The sequence below is a fragment of the Elephas maximus genome, chromosome 22 (assembly GCF_024166365.1).
Source record: "Elephas maximus indicus isolate mEleMax1 chromosome 22, mEleMax1 primary haplotype, whole genome shotgun sequence".
Classification (NCBI taxonomy): domain Eukaryota; kingdom Metazoa; phylum Chordata; class Mammalia; order Proboscidea; family Elephantidae; genus Elephas; species Elephas maximus.
The window spans coordinates 80852483-80869272 of record NC_064840.1 but is presented as its reverse complement, the minus strand read 5'-3'; the positions used below and the strand labels follow the sequence as shown (position 1 = coordinate 80869272).

The 16790-nt window shown below is 44.3% G+C and overlaps 2 protein-coding genes across 8 annotated transcripts in view; both read right to left on the bottom strand.

Moving 5' to 3' along the window:
- CCDC110 (coiled-coil domain containing 110) overlaps positions 1-1006 on the bottom strand; it is a 41695-nt gene extending 40689 nt beyond the window's left edge. For all 5 annotated transcript variants that reach the window (XM_049866245.1, XM_049866242.1, XM_049866243.1 and 2 more), the window contains exon 1: positions 926-1006. In XM_049866245.1, coding sequence (XP_049722202.1) covers positions 926-935 — 10 coding nt within the window. In that variant the 5' untranslated portion in view covers positions 936-1006. The remainder of the gene's footprint in view (positions 1-925) is intronic.
- Positions 1007-1125: 119 nt separating this feature from the next.
- Positions 1126-16790, bottom strand: part of PDLIM3 (PDZ and LIM domain 3) — a 45992-nt gene continuing 30327 nt past the window's right edge. For 2 of the 3 annotated variants that reach the window (XM_049866258.1, XM_049866256.1), the window contains one exon: positions 6079-15541. In XM_049866258.1, coding sequence (XP_049722215.1) covers positions 15352-15541 — 190 coding nt within the window. In that variant the 3' untranslated portion in view covers positions 6079-15351. Of the gene's footprint in view, positions 1251-6078; positions 15542-16790 lie in introns of those variants that run through there. The other variant, XM_049866257.1, reaches the window with a different exon arrangement.

Here is a 16790-nt window from a genome sequence, read left to right as displayed (position 1 = left end):
AGGACGCACTGGGGCCGCGGGAGGGCGCGCCGGGTCGGGGAGAGGACGCACTGGGGCCGCGGGAGGGCGCGCCGGGTCGGAGGGAGGGCGCCCCGGGTCGGAGGGAGGGCGCGCCGGGGCCGCGGGAGGGCGCGCCGGGTCGGAGGGAGGGCGCCCCGGGTCGGAGGGAGGGCGCCCCGGGTCGGAGGGAGGGCGCGCCGGGTCGGAGGGAGGGCGCCCCGGGTCGGAGGGAGGGCGCCCCGGGTCGGAGGGAGGGCGCCCCGGGTCGGAGGGAGGGCGCGCCGGGTCGGAGGGAGGGCGCCCCGGGTCGGAGGGAGGGCGCGCCGGGTCGGAGGGAGGGCGCCCCGGGTCGGAGGGAGGGCGCCCCGGGTCGGAGGGAGGGCGCGCCCGGGTCGGCCAGAGGACGCACTGGGGCCGCGGGAGGGCGCGCCGGGTCGGGGAGAGGACGCACTGGGGCCGCGGGAGGGCGCGCCGGGTCGGAGGGAGGGCGCGCCGGGGCCGCGGGAGGGCGCGCCGGGTCGGAGGGAGGGCGCCCCGGGTCGGAGGGAGGGCGCGCCGGGTCGGAGGGAGGGCGCCCCGGGTCGGAGGGAGGGCGCGCCGGGTCGGAGGGAGGGCGCCCCGGGTCGGAGGGAGGGCGCCCCGGGTCGGAGGGAGGGCGCGCCGGGTCGGAGGGAGGGCGCGCCGGGTCGGAGGGACGGCGCGCTGGGACCGCGGCAGGACGGGGCCGGGATGGAGCGGGGTCGGTGCGCGGGGCCGGAAGGGGTGGGAGACACTGAGGAGAGGCGTGCGGCTAGTCGGGAAGATCCCACTCCAGACAGGGCCAGGAAAGCCCGGAGGCTCAATGTTCAGGCCCGGGGCAGCGGCGCTCCCCGCACCGTCCCCCTCCCACGGCTCCCATCAAGGCACAGCCCGGTCCAGCTCTCACCGGGGCTCATTTCTGGCGCCGAAGACTCCTCTCCCCAACTGCCTGCCCCCAAGCATTCGGCTCGGCCGCTCCGGGTCCGGCATCCCGTTGCCTGGTAACGGGACGCGGGGAGTGGGAGGGGCTCGCTCTCAGGACCATGCACTTGAGGGCGCGGCGCGCGCTGCGATGAGGTCTCCAGGGTCCTGGGACACCGCGCCTGGGACAAGTCTATTTGTTGTGACCTTCTAAACCTTTTTCTAAACCCAGGGACAAATCCACTTCGGCGTTTTTCCCAGCATCTTCCCTGCTAACCGGAACTTGGTCATGCTCCGACTCAGGCCAACACCTGTTGGGAGAAAAAGGAACGTTTGTAGGCAGGCAATCAACCAGGAGCCCTTCTTTCCCCTTCCCCTTACTCTCTACTTCTTTGTTCTGTTTTTTACTTGCTGTCCTTTGTTATTCCTCTTATTCCATCCCGTCCATAGGAGGAGCCTAAGTGTTTTGGGATTTAAGCGGGCCAAGACCAATATTGTGACCAATATGCTTTTAAAAAAGACTTGTTTCTTGCCATTAAAAAAAGAATCTCCTTTGTCCAGCAGTTGAATTTAAATAACAATGCACTAAAATATGAACATGAGGCTGTCCCAAAGGCAAAAGTCTTAATTTGTGAAACCAGGCTGATGGCCTCTGCGCCTGGCCAAAACCACTGGCAGGAATTCCAGGTCGCGCTGGGAGCTGGACCAGGTCTCTAAGGGCTGGTTGGCCTGGCCACAGCCATCCCGTCCTTGGCCAATCTGAGAATGGCCCTTCTTAAGTAAAAGTTCCAAGTGAGCCTGTATTCTTTATTTTTCAGTAATAACAATTACAAAGAGAATATAAAATAATTGAAAATTCAAATTTAAATCTACTAATTAGGAATTCAAAATCATTATGATATAATAACTTGTTATATAAAAATTACATGGTTTACTTTCAAGGAAATGAAAAACTCCTTGGGACAGCTGCAGTGTTTACTTGCTCTGACTTCTTGTTTCCTATAGAAATGGAAGCTAGATGATAATCTTTGTTGTAACATTGTAATAAGTTCTAGTTTTGAGAACTTATGTTCTCCACTCCTAATCGATCATGGCAGTTACCATTTTCTGGAGAGCTACAAAAGTTTTCGGCAATGTGTCTGATAAATTGTTGCTCTAAATAAATCGCTGTACTTGAAAGGGACAACATGGGTTCAAAAAGCCACTAAATTTTAACAGCAGTTAGTTTTTGCACTGATGAGTTTCCATAACCCATAGCTATCATGTCACATTGTGTATTGTTGATGTTAGGTACCATGGAGTCACTTTCCATTCATAGTGACCCTATATGTACAACAGAAGGAAACACTGGCCCACCCTGCGCCATCCCCACGGTCATTGTTATGCTTAAGCCCATTGTTGCAGCCACTGTGTCAGTCCATGTTGTTGAGGGTCTTCCTCTTTTTCTCTGACCCTCTGCTTTTCCAAGCATGAGTTCATGGTACCTCCAATTTCAATCCAGCATCGCAGTGCTTATTCTAGTTTTCTCCCTTTCCATATTGTAATTTGCTTTACCAAGACTGAGAAACTTGACTTCCATTATCCTTTTTATACATTATTTATTTGATCAACCCCCTTGTGAATATCCAGTCTCTTACCCTACCCCCGTGTGGATGCCCTTGTTATTCCACATATGTTTCAATACCCTGTATGACTCCCTCCTCCCCCCGACACCCCACATTGGGCTTACTCTCCTCATCCCACTTGGGCTCTGACACTCTATGCTGGCCTCCTCTCTGTGTGGACGACCGCCATGTCTCCTTGGGCTCTGACACTCTATGCTGGCCTCCTCTCTGTGTGGACGACCTCCATGTCTCCTTGGGCCCTGACATACTATGCTGGCCTCCTCTCTGAGTGGACGACCTCCATGTCTCCTTGGGCTCTAATGCTCTATGTTGGCCTCCTCTCTGTGTGCACGGCCCCCATGCCTCCTTGGGCTCTGACACTCTATGCTGGCCTCCTCTCTTTGTGGACAACCTCCATTTCTCCCTGGGCTCTGACACTCTATGCTGGCCTCCTCTCTTTGTGGACAACCTCCATTTCTCCCTGGGCTCTGACACTCTATGCTGGCCTCCTCTGTGTATGAACGACCCCCATGCCTCCTTCGGCTCTGACATTCTATGCTGGGCTCTGAGTGGACAACCTCCATGTGTCCTTGGGCTCTGACGCTCTATGCTGGCCTCTTCTCTGTGTGGATGACCTCCATTTCTCCCTGGGCTCTGACGCTCTATGCTGGCCTCTTCTCTGAGTGGACGACCTCCATTTCTCCCTGGGCTATGACACCCTATGCTGGCCTCCTCTCTTTGTGGACAACCTCCATGTGTCCTTGGGCTCTGACACCCTGTGCTGGCCTCCTCTGTGTGGACAACCTCCATGTCTCTTTGAGCTCTGGTGCTCTATGCTGGTCTCCTCTCTGTGAGGATAACCTGCATGTCTCCTCGGGCTCTGTCACCTGCACTGCCAAGTCTTCTTTTCCCAAGGTCATGAAAGTATTCTTCCATGTTTTTTCCTAAAAGCTTTATTGTTCTGTCTTTCACATTTAGATTTGTAATTCATCTAGAATTGATTTTTATGTACAGCATGAAGTAAGGGGTCAATATCCTTTTTAAAAAATATGGCTATTTAGTCAACACACCATTTATTGAAAAGACTATACCATATTTTTATGCAAATAGCATGAGCTCTCTGTGTTTATTTTCCAGCTGGGGCCTACCCCCCCAGGCACCCTCGCAAGTGCCGCCATACCAATTCCTTTCCACATGTTGCTGTAGTAAATTATCATAGCACACTTACAGAGGGGGAGGATGGAGCTGGCAAGCAAATGCAGAGAGTGCACGTTATCTGCATAAAATACAGCCATTTCCCACACAGCTATACACCCACTCCTCACTTATTGACGACGTTGATTTCAAAGACCAGGTTGTCATGCAAAAATGGAGAGTGACCACATCAGATCACAAAATGGAGGATGACTACATCTTTACATAACTGCCAAATTACATCATTACATAACTGGGAAATTACTTCATTATATAACTGCCAGATTACATCATTAAAACCCAGAACCCAGTGCCATAACTGCTAAAACACTGAAAATCAGCCAAGTTTATACATAACCGTAACCATCACAGCCAGGATTACTCTCACCTGGCACCTCGGCGTTTGTTACTGCCAGACCTATGTCGTTAATGTGAAGAGTAGTTGGATACTAGATGGTTTAATATTGTTGTAAATGCAAAATGACCAATAAGGAGACAGTTGATGAGTGAGGAGTAAGCGTACATTTTTAAAATGTATTTTTTTTATGTGTGCTGTCTTCATACCATCTTGACCCTGAAGTGCCTCATTGCCAAGTTGCTAAAATCAAGTAAAACGATTATTTGCTTATCCAGAATATAAATTAAAATTTGCCAAGGTAAAGGGGAATAGTATAATGAAATGTCCTTTAGACGTCAAAATTGAGAATGTCTTAGTTAACTAGTGCTGCTGTAATGGAAATAACACAGGTGGGTGACTTTAACAAAAATAAATTAATTTTCTCACAGTTTGGTAGGCTAGAAGTGTGAATTCAGGGTCTAGCTCTAGGGAGAGGTCCTTTCTTGTCTATTTCAGGTTCTAGTAGCTTCCAGCCATCCTTGGCATTCCTGGGCTTGTGGAGTCATCTTTCTGTGTCATCTGTCTTCCTGTTCCCTCTGTGTGTGTCTGTGTTTATTCTGCTTTTTTTTAATGCAGAATGATTAGGTTTAGGGCCCACATCACACTGTAATTCCTCATTAACATAACAAAGGAAACCCCCTCTTTCCAAACAGGATCACACTTACAGGTACAGGGGTTAGGATTTCAACACATATTTTGGGGGGACATAGTTCAAGACATAAGCTGGGGAAGCCCCATTCTCCTGAGTGAGGCAAGGAGAAGCCTAGTCCTGTGAGATTCCCCCAGGCTCTTTGGCTGCTGTTGAGAACTCAGTGTCTTCTGCAGCACTTAGGTGTTCAGTACGTAGCCAGTGAAGGGCCAGTGATATACACACAAGCCTGGGAAAGTTTGGTACACTTGCCCAGGCCCACCTCCCACCTTTGCTGTACTGTCACACAGAATGTTTCTTTCCCATTTGAAATACATAATCAATGTTCAGAATGGCAACATGTATTCTGGAGGCTGTTCAGTTTTCTCCCTCCCTGACATAACTATTTCTCCAATAATTAAGTTTTTTGTGAAACATTCTTACTTCTACTTCATGGTGTTGAGAATTGAGGAGCTTTGTGGGAAAAAGTTATTTTCCAGATTTACATGGAAGAAAAATAAAACGGGAAGGTTAGAGAAATTTTCAAAAATCTCTTGTAATGTGTTAATGTTAGACTTCCCAATTCTGAAACCTTTGTTTTGCCCATATCAGCTTATTTTAAAGCTTTAAAAAAAAAAAATAAGTTCTACAAGGTAGGTTAATATTTCATCAAATGTTATAAAATTGTAGAAAATAGATCCATTGCCATCGAGTCAACTCCAACTGATAGCAACCCTATTGGACAGAGTAGAACTGTCCCATAGGGTATCTAAGGCTGTATTCTTCACGGAAGCAGACTGCCCCATCTTTCTCCCATGGAGCAGTTAGTGGGTTCAAACTGGGGACATTTTGGTTAACAGCCCAGCGCTTAACCACTGCATCACCAAAAAAAAAAAATCCCACTGCTGTCAAGTCGATTCCGAGTCATAGCGACCCTATAGGACAGAGTAGAACTGCCTGATAGAGATTCCAAGGAGCACCTGGCGGATTTGAACTGCCGACCTCTTGGTTAGCAGCCTTAGCACTTAACCACTACACCATCAGAGTTTCCAAGCTCCTGTAAAATTATAGCAGAACCATAAACGTAATTAATGCTAGAGCTAAAAGTTTATTTCCAGGTATGGTACGCCACGTCCCCTGTGTTGTCTTCTCCATGTGGCAAGACTATGCTTTTATTTCCTTTGGCTTCACATCAGATGGACAGGCAATGTGTTCTCTCTGGTTACATATGCCAGTCGATCCACCAACTGCCCTCAAAAGAGTCTTTGGCTTTAACTGTGAAGTTCATTGCTAAAGAATGGAATTAAAATCTGTATTGATAAATTAAAAAAAAAAAAATCTATGAGTCATGATATTTCAAAATCTTCCAATAGTAGCTTTTTTTTTCTTTTTAATTTTCTAGCACCTTTCGTTGTGGGTGTCCGCCCAAGGCACTGAGGATAGAGCAATAATCAAAACAGACAAAAAAATATTCTGCCTCAAGAAGCTTAAATCCTGATGGAAGGAAACAGACAATAGATAGTTAAGGATATCTGGTACATCAGATGGGTGTTACAAGAATAATAAAGCCAGAAAGGGTGGAGGGGTACATTCTTTCCCATTCAATAATTTGTATATAAATTGTTTCATGACACTGGTTGCAGTCCCCCCAGTGTGTCAGCAGTCTCTTCATTAGCACCCTGCGTTCCCCATTTCCATTGGTCCAGTTTTCCTGTTCCTTCTTGCCTTTTCATCTTTGCTTTTGGGCAGATGTTGCCCTTTTGGTCTCATGTACACGATTGTTCCAAGGAGCATATTCCTTACAGGAAATAGAAGCTTCTTTTAAAGAACCCGCTTTCACCTGGTGACCAACAGCTGTGGATTCAAGAATCTGGAACAAATTCAGGAGTGTTGCACAAAAACAAGCTAGTCAAATCTATTCTTAGCAACTTATTACCAGACTAAAATTTTTTTCTTTTAGCTTCATAAAATCTTTTTTTAAACCTGAGCTCCCAAGGCTGTCATTAATTATAGCTGAGATCCATGGCAGTGTGAAAAACAGCCAAACCACCCCGAGGGTAGAACAAATGTGGGCAACTGCCCTAAGGCTGGTGATTTGTTCAGAGAGGGGCCCCCATGTGACTTCGGAAGCTCTGGTTGCGTAGTGGGCCTTCGATAGCTCACAGATTTGATCCAAATGCAAGCAACTCTACACCCAGCCTTCTCTAATCTGCTTTCAGTGTTAATTTTAACCTGACTTCATCTATATAAGAGAATGAATTCACAACTCATGAGGAATAGCCGGCAGCTTTTAGAAAGTTGATTGCCGCTTGTGTAAGTCATCTAGTGCTGCTGTAACAGAAATACCACAAGTGGATGGCTTTAACGAACAGAAGTTAATTCTCTCACAGTCTAAGAAGCTAGAAGTCTGAATTCAGGGTACCAGCTCCTGGGGAAGACTTTCTCTCTCTGTCAGTTCTGGGGGAAGGTCCTTGTCATCAGTCTTGCCTGGGTCTAGAAGCTTCTCAGCACAGGGAACCGGCGACTAAAGGACACACTCTGCTCCTGGCTCTTCTTGCTTTGGGGTAATGAGATCTGTTTCCTCTTTGCTTGATTCTCTCTTTTATATATCAAGAGAGATTGACTCAAGATACAACCTAATACTGCAGATTGAGTCCTGCCTCATTTGCATAACTGCCTCCAATCCTGCCTCATTAACATCATAAAAAACAACAAACACCAAACCTGTGGCCTGTAGAGTTGATTCTGACTCACAGCGACCCTATAGGACAGAGCAGAAGTGCCATGAAGGGTTTCCAAGGAGCGGCTGATGGATTCCAACTGCCGACCTTTGGGCTAGGAGCCGAGTGCTCAACCACTACACCACGAGGCCTCCATTACCATCATAGAGATAGGATTTACAACACATAGGAAAATCACATCAGATGACAACATGGTGGACAGCCACACAATACTGGGAATCATGGCCTAACCAAGTTGACACACATTTTGGGGGGCACAATTCAATCCCTAACACCACTTTTAAGAGAACTTATTGGGTGGCACCGTGAGGACACTGAGAAAGTCTGTACACTACGAGGTCTGGTGTGCTAAAGAGATAGAGAGAAATATCTAGGTAGCTTGAGAAGGAACGGGTGGTAGGGAAAGAGATATCTTTAGGATGGAGTGGAATAATTAGCATGTTTGTAGGCTGAGAAAAAAGTTAGTGGCAAAAAGAGACTGAGTAGAAAAATAAGTTGCAGAGAGAACTTCTGAGGAATAGAGTAACGGGGATGATTTGGACCAAAAACAAGGACTAACAGTCTCTCTGAATATGTAAAATGTTGGTCATTTTGTAGAGCTGATGCAGAGCCATAGAACAGGGCACTCACTTTCCCTGTGACAAGGCATTTAGGTCAGATAAGCGTTTCATTTGCGAAGTTTGCTGAAGGTGAGAAGGTGTTTGTCAGTTTGAGTCTCTGTAGTTTCTTCTAGACTCTCAGTACACGAGCCACCTTCTTCCTGATGCTACACTGCTTTCTGGACTTTAGACACTTGAGGAGCGCCAACGCAGCCTGCTTTATTACTCATTAATAATAAGTGTTTGTTGCTGTATAAAGATGTCATTAATGTGTACTTCCAATGCAGCTAATGAATTTGCAATAATAAACCCACATTCCTTGCTTCATGTCAATTATGAGCCATGACATGAGTCAGAGATGGTATCTCTGAGCACAGAGCAGAAGGAAACTTCTGGACTGAACCAAGAACTTGGCCACGTTGACAGCATAGCCTCATCAAGTGGGACGGCCAGTCCAGTCAACACTGATGAGGATAATACCAAATACAGATCGCTGAATGCTTGAACCGTTAATGGTCCCAGATGTCATCCAGCCCATCTCCCTTATTTTGCAGACGAGGAAGCTGAAGCCCAGTGGCATGGCTGCTATTAGAATCCAGATTCTTATGGTCTGTACCCAGAGCTCTTTCCACAGCAATCTTCCTAATGATATCATCATTACTTAATATGATGAAATAGACCTCAAAACCCATTTTAATTAGATAATAATGGATGAATCCATTTGAATCTTCAGGTCTGGAGGGGGCTTGGTTGGGTGCTTTGAGAACTCAGACAGCAGCAAGTGGAGCCTCGTGCATGCAGGGGTAGGATGAGCAGTGCTGAGCAAGTGGCACCTGTGGCAAGATGGTACGCAGTGCAGACTCTTGCGTGTGACCTTGTTGTCTCACCTTGATACTTTGGTGAACCACAGGTACGTGCACACCTTAGCACTTAGCATATGAAGAATACTACACAGCTGTGCTTTTCCCACTTGTATACTTCAGAATACGAGGTGCAATGGGAATTCAGCCTCATGAGAGATGGTTCTCAAACTCCCAAAGTAATTTTGCTCTTGGTGCAGAAACAGGTAAGTTGTGTACCAGGCAACGACTGCCTCAGCAGAGCAAAGTGTCTCCAACTTGAAATTAATAAAAAAACTAAGAACTATGATAACTCAAGAAATGTCTTATTTGCCATCTATAGTGTGTAAATTATATGAAAATCTTCATTATAACAATATAATTAGTGATTTTTGCTGAAATAAAAACGGGAAAGTTTTTATAAAATAAAAATATATAATTTATGGGGGAAAAGAAATCAATGAATAAAATAGGTTTCATTCCAAATTAAATATTTGGCACATGATATAATCTTAATTTAGAATCTATTAATGCATGATGCTCATGATGTTGTTCGCTGTTAGGTGCCATCTAGTCCATCTAGTGACCCCACATGACAGAGTATGACTGCCTCATAGGGTTTTCTAGGCTGTAAGGCGTAGTGGTTAAGAGCTGTGTCTGCTAACCAAAAGATCAGCAGTTCGAATTCACCAGGTGCTCTTTGGAAACTTTATGGGGCAGTTCTACCCTGTCCTGTAGGGTTACTGTCAGTCAGAATTCATTCAACAGCAACTTTTTTTTTTTTAATCTTTATGGAAGTAGGTCGCCTGGCCTTTCTCCTGTAGAGCCCCTGGGTGGGTTCGAACCTCCAACATTTCAGTTAGCAGATGAGCACTTAACCATTGTGCCACCAGGGCTCCTTAATATTTACATTAGGGGTGGCAATTAGGTTCTCACAGTATTATATTATTTTTCAACAATGGAAACAGAGTTATGCTTTCCCATATGCTGACATGCATTATTTCTAGAGAAAAGAAAACACATTGTTGAATATAATCTGAATATTTTGACAAAGTTTCCAGGTAATTAAAAAGCCAGTGTCAATCCTGATTTTATGTTCTTCTGGAAGGAATGATTGATAAAATTGCTAAAAAAAAAAAATCTGAAATTAAGTAATCATGATAAAGCAATCATTGCTTATAAAAAAAAATAAGTACTGTAAAATAAATTACACAAAGCATTTTAAAGTAGTTTTGAAATGTACATTTGTAAATATAGACAAAAGTATTCAAAAACCCATTTGAAGTTGTATGTAGTCTTCAACATTTCTTACTTGGGAGGTGCTCAATAAATATGTGTGAAGTACTCTCCAAAGTGGTAGACACTGGAGAGAAGTACTGGGATTATTCAGAAAAAGCTTTGAAATAGTCACGTAGGTCAGGCAAGTGGTTTATTTGCTTGAATTATCTGAACACCCTTACCTTTCTTCAAACTCTTTTTTATACTTAAGATACAGACAATACGAGTAAAAAAACAATGTTATGCTATGATGATATGATAATAAAAAGTAATAGTTATAAGTAATAGTTTCCTGGGAAAGAAAGAAAACTCTGCTCAGAGGACCACCTGACGAACTTTTGCAGCTAAATTTGCTAACAGATGAGATCCAAGCTCCATTTTGCATGTCTTGGAGTGTTCCCATGTTGGGAGATGCCAAATTAAGTGGCATCTCCCTTAATTTCAGGGACTGACAAATTTTAGATTATCTTACATGGAGATAAGTAAACCATTTGCAGGTCGCATTTAACTATTAAGCTTTCCTCTGCTTACTCAGGTGCAAGAATGTGTGATAGTGAGAACTGGTTTTTATTCCATCAATCATGCAATTGATAGAGGGTCTAGCAGCTCCATCCTATGTTTATTCTGAAAAAACAGCAATTTAGCTAATCTTGAGTCAAAAGTTCATAGAAGGCCAATTCCTAACCATGAGTAGTCTCAATGATCATTGTTAACTTTTAATAAGTCTGTAAATCTAAACATAGTGACTAGTCTGTTTTTTAAGAAAATATGTTGTTTTGTGAGCTAAATCAAGACTACTTGGTATTCGCTGTGCATGGCTTGAATTCCTATATAGAAGATGCTGTGAATTTATTATTGAAAGACATTGAGGGAAAGAATGCTAGTATGGGGGAAATACTGCTTTCTAACTTGATTTTTTTAAAATGTTTTAATTCCTTTTCATTTCAACATTGCTATTTTCATTCTGTATTTTATACATTGAAACTTTTTTCCACATCACATCCATTTTTTACTAGTTCTGTAGTTAATTCCTCTAATTTTCATGTTCGAATTTATGATTTAATTGTCAAAAGAATTTTTTTTTTCAAAACAATGATCATGCAATTTTAGGGTATGCGTCACAGATTTTAGCCACATAGTCTGAATTATCAAATTTAAGTGGCATCTCCCTTAATTTCAGATTAGAATCATACTATTTTTTTTAAAAAAAATATCAAAAGCTCTTTATGGAATATTTGAACTTGAGCAGTTCATTATGTACTCTAACCCCCCAAAACCAAACCCACTGCCGTGGAGTCAATTCTGACTCCCAGCAGCGACCCTACAGGACAGAGTAGAACTGCCCCGTGGAGTTTCCAAGGACCACCTGGTGGATTTGAACTGCCGATCTTTTGGTTGGCAGCTGTAGCTCTTAACCATCATGCCACCAGGGTTTCCATTATGTACTCTCCTACATATGAAATAAAACAATTTTAAAGAAACATTGTTTCATGTCTAACATGTATAGTACGGTGTCTCATGTACACTTTTCTCGTGACTCTTTTATACTTAGTTAATTTAACCTCTTTTTGGTACAGCACCCACTCAGCTCTGTGCCTTGTCTTCCAGTCCAGAGACACTTTGTTTTACCTTCTCCATGTATTACCTAGCAGGATTTCTGTGCAGTGTGTGTGTGTGTGTGTGTGTGTGTGTGTGTTGCAGGGGGGCTGTTCTAGTTTTTAAATACTTCTTAACCCTTTCATTACTGATGTTTTATTTTAATATTTTGATGGCCTGTGTTTTCAGTACTGGAATGCATGTTTACTAATTGAGTGTGTTTAAATTTTTGGTTGTAACATGGATTTTGAGAAGTATGACGTGGTAGTACAATCCACCAATGAGGGCAGTAACACGACGGTATACCAGTGGAAACTAGACAAATAATTTGTTGTGAGCGCCTTTCCATTAGGTTACATGCGGAACCTTTGGTTTTCCAAATATGACACAGAAAAACCAAAACAAACTCATCAGGTTTCCCTAACTATCACATAGGAAAGTCATACTCGTGCTTGCAAGCCTCATCTCACAGAAATAAAGAGGAAAAAGGCAAATGTTTACAAAACTAACACAGCCAGGAAGCATCACCTGATAGAATGCCCAACTGACACAACGATAGGCTCCAACTCCAGTCTGCTGAGTTTCATGATTTTCAAAAGGGACCCATCTTGACGCCAAATGCATTAGAAACAGAATAACGTACTACCTGTGAGGTTCAGAGGAAACCCTGGTGGTGCAGTGGTTAAGAATTCAGCTGCTAACCAAAACGTGGGCAGTTTGAATCCATCAGGTGCTCCTTGGAAACCCTATGGGGCAGTTCTACTCTGTCCTAGTAGTTGGAATTGACTTGACAGCAACAGGTTTGTTTGTTCGTTTGCTTTTTAAGTGAGCCCCAGAGGCATAAAATGTGGCTCATATACCATTTTACAGCTTCCTCCCAGTCCTCCTTTTATGAGCTTCACCTTTGTCCTCTAGTCCAGAAATACCTGGTCTGATCAATTCTCATTTTGGAGAGTAAGTTAGATTCATTTTCAGTTTTCCTCACTGCTGCTTTGAGTTTCGGAGCCCTGGTGGTGCAGTGGTTAAGAGCTCAGCTGCAAACCAAAATATTCAGTTCAAGTTCTCCAGCCACTCCTTGGAATCCCTATGAGGCAGTTCTATAGGGTCGCTATGAGTTGGAATTGACGCGACGGCAATGGGTTTACGGACTTTAGGTTTTAACTTTCTCAGGTTTTCTAAATCAGTTACCATTCGTCTGCCTCAGATGTTATGGAGAGGTCTTGGTTGGGAGCTTTGGGAACTTGGAAGCGACAGCTGGAGCCCCAGGTGCAGGAAGGGTAGGCTGAGCAGCACCGAGGAAGTGGCACCTCTGGTGTAATTGTTGCCTTGGTTCTTCTTTTTCCTATTCTCGAAGGTTTTTACCTTAAAAAAATCCTTTATTCTTATTTTTTAAAGTTTTATCCTTCTCAGAGCAAAATATTTTAAAATAATGTAATTTTTTTTGTTACATCCATTTCCTTGATCTGAAATGCTTCTTATTTTTTAAAACCAGCTCTTTAACGAATCTATGTTTTGGTCCAGGGTTGTAATCTCAAATGTTTATAGCAGTCAGGCAGGTGTTCTGGCTCCTTGCACTGGGTCAAAACCCTGGACAGGCAGGTGTCAGAGACAATCAGTTAAGTTTGGGAGAATCCAAGAGCCATAAAGCTTGTGCCTCATTTTCCATTTGGGATTCTGGCAGGAGAATGCTTGCCCAAGGCAGGAAAGCTAGAATGACCCTGTGGACAGTAGAGAGCCAGAGGCTGGGACAGTTCCCACCTCCCCACCTTGCTGACCCTCAGCTTGTACTTGGAGGGACAATTTCAGAATTTCTCATGTGTCTCCAGGGAGGAACATGGAAAGTAGGTGAGAGAAGCAAGTTGGAGGCTGTTATGGATTGAATTGTGTCCTCCCAAAATGTGTGTCAACTTGGCTAGGCCACGATTCCCAGTATTGTGTGGTTGTCCACCACTTAGTGATCTGATGTGATTTACCTATGTGTTGTAAATCCTATCTCTATGATGTTAATGAGATGGGATTAGAAGCAGTTACGTTAAGGAGGTAGGGTTCAATCTACAGAATTAGGTTGTATGTTGAGTCCATCTCTTTTGAGATACAAAAGAGAGAACCAAGCGGAGAGGAGAGGGACCTCATTACCACCAAACAAGAAGAGCCAGGAGCAGAGTGTGTCCTTTGGACCTGGGGTCCCTGAGCTGAGAAGCTCCTAGACCAGGGGAAGATTGATGATGAGGACCTTCCCCCAGAACTGACAGAGAGAGGAAGTCTTCCCCTGGAGTTGGCACCCTGAATTTGGACTCCTAGCCTACCAGACTATGAAAGAATAAAATTCTGTTTGTTAAAGCCATCCACTTGTGGTATTTCTGTTATAGCAGCACTAGATAACCAAGACGGGGACATTGCCACAGGGCCACCAGAGTGAGAGGCAAGGTGACCTGAGGCAGAGCCTGCATGGCAGAGTGCCTAGGCCAGGGCCCAGATGGAGCTCTCGTTGGAGATGCCACGTTGGAAAACAGACAACAGGTGAAATCATGGATTTCAGCAGTGGATACATGCAGGACCCCCAGAGACCAGCAGCGCCCTTTCCTTCCTCAGGAGGCCCCCTCAACTCCTTGGCCTGGAGGGACACCCTGAGAAGGAGGGGGAGGTGGTGCTGAACCTGTGAGCACAGAGAAACAGCCCTGGCGGACTTTGAACCTTGAACTTGACTGAGTGTTCATCTGAAAGAGACACTAAAATTAAAAGAGACCATTTTAAAGCAAAAGAAACTGTTTTATCTGAAAAAGGCTGAATTACCTTTAACTAGCAAATTTAAACTCCCCATCCTATCAGCAGAAATCGGGGGCTCATGAGAAATTGTAAGTGAGTTATAGAAACTAAAGACACCACATTTTTCTTAAAGTATCTGAGTTAGTGTAAACGTCAAGATATGACTGGGCTTTTCGTTGGAATGCTTACTTTATCTGAATTCACTGAGTACCACGTCCTTAGGTAGTTTTTAAAACGCTTTATGCATTTATTACATACGTTGCATCCAGTGGTATGATTTTTAATATGAAACTAAAGAAATCCAGGGGATTTCTTCCTAACATGCACCGTAGGAGTTAAAACAGATACAGACAACTGCAGATTGTGCTACAACACAAGGCTGTTACTTGGCAGTTACTACAATTGCTGAATTTGTTAAGGAAAGGCAATTAGACTCCCAAAAGTATCTTGATGCTTACATGTTTGGTTGTCATAATATCAGTGTAAATTTTGGAGTATAACATACAAAAAATTATTGCTTCAAATGTCATGAAGTTATTGCTAGCCCCAAAGATTAAAAGAGTTGCAAAGCGTAATTAAATGTATGTTTTTCATCATATAGCAGGCGTTTGCCTCCCATTCTCATTCCTCAATACACGATAAGATAAATGTTTAAAAGCCTCAGCTTTAGAGTTGGAGGCGACAGTTTGCTGTGCTCCTGGCCAAAGCCATTAATGTCTCCCCGTGTAAATGCGTGTGGGTGAGCACTTGCGAGCCCGTCTGCCTAAGACTTAAGCTTTGGGATAAAGGGTGACTGTGTCGTAGCCCTCGGGGGGCCTGGAGCGGGCTCGTGCGTGGGCTTCACAGTACAGCTCTCCCTCCAAGAAGAAGTAGCCCTTCTGTTTGAGGTTGAGGTTGCAGTCAGCACACACGAAGCACTCTGGGTGCCGGTACTTGTCCCGTGCCTTCACCACAGCACCACTGCGAGGAAAACGAGGTCAAGTAAAAACCACAAAAGCAAAAATAGGATGCAGAGGGAGAAAACACTGCAGATAAGGGAGATGTTGTCTGTTTCACATTCAGGAAGCATGGCCTCCAGCTGTAGAACCATGCACAGCTGTGAAGCTCTGTGTCATTGTCAGGGAAATACAAGATCACTGTCATAAGCCACCTCGAGCTTCTCTCTGATGTTTATGTATGAATACTTCTCAGACTTTTGAACAAGTAGTTTATAGAATAACTTGTAGACTCCTACTTTGTGATCTTTCCCCACAGTTTCTTTGAAAGAGGGAGACATGATACGGATAAGACAAACACCTCTCTTTGTGAAGGATTCCGATTTTGACCAAGATTGTTGTCTACACAGCTACACTGGTTTCTCTTTTAGTGGTTCAGGCTCTTGTCTATGGAACACAGAACAGATCAAAGAGCAGGGATGGAACTTCCTCAAGGTGGGAGGAATTGCCTCTACTGTCAAAACGGTTTACTCCACCTTAGAAGCAACACTTGGCCTTTGGTAACATCATATTCTATCGTATTTTATGGGTGCTCTCTCTGCTCTTGAGCTCCCTTGCCCTGCTTTTTCCTTTCCTCTACCCAGGCTTATCTCCCTCAGCCTTCCTGGGGTTGTATCCTGGCTAATTGGACAGATGGCGCCTCAGTGTGTGAGCCAATGGCGGAGGCATAGAGTAGATGGCTGGCAGAAGTGGCCATGGAGGACATAGAGCATGGAGAGGTTAGCATTATCTGGTTCACCTGAAGATTTGAACTAGCAAATGTGGCCATTTAAACGTAAAGTCCCTCGAAATGGGAGTTGACTGTATTTTTAAATTATACTTTAACATTTGTGCAGCTTAAGAAACTGGGTAAAGATAAATGTGTTTTCATTAACAACCTGACGGCTCCTGTCTTTGTTTTTTGGGGTTTATGCAGAAAAGGAAGTATTCAAAGACTGTACACCAACAAGGGGGCAGCTTTTTGATGTGAAAGTTCTGATTCTTGAGATTGATTTTTAACGTGCTTTGGGGCCAGTTTCTTTTTTCACCAGAGTATATCTGAAACTCAAAGTCAAGATTGCTGTTTCATGTTACATGCCAGTTTTAGAGCTGGATCCTTAGACGTGCCGAGTGTTGTGGCAATTAAATGATACATGTGGTTTTTTCATAACCGTCTTTTACATGTAAGTCTCAAGGTATAAAGACTAGAGAGCTGGCTCCAGGATTTACGGTAA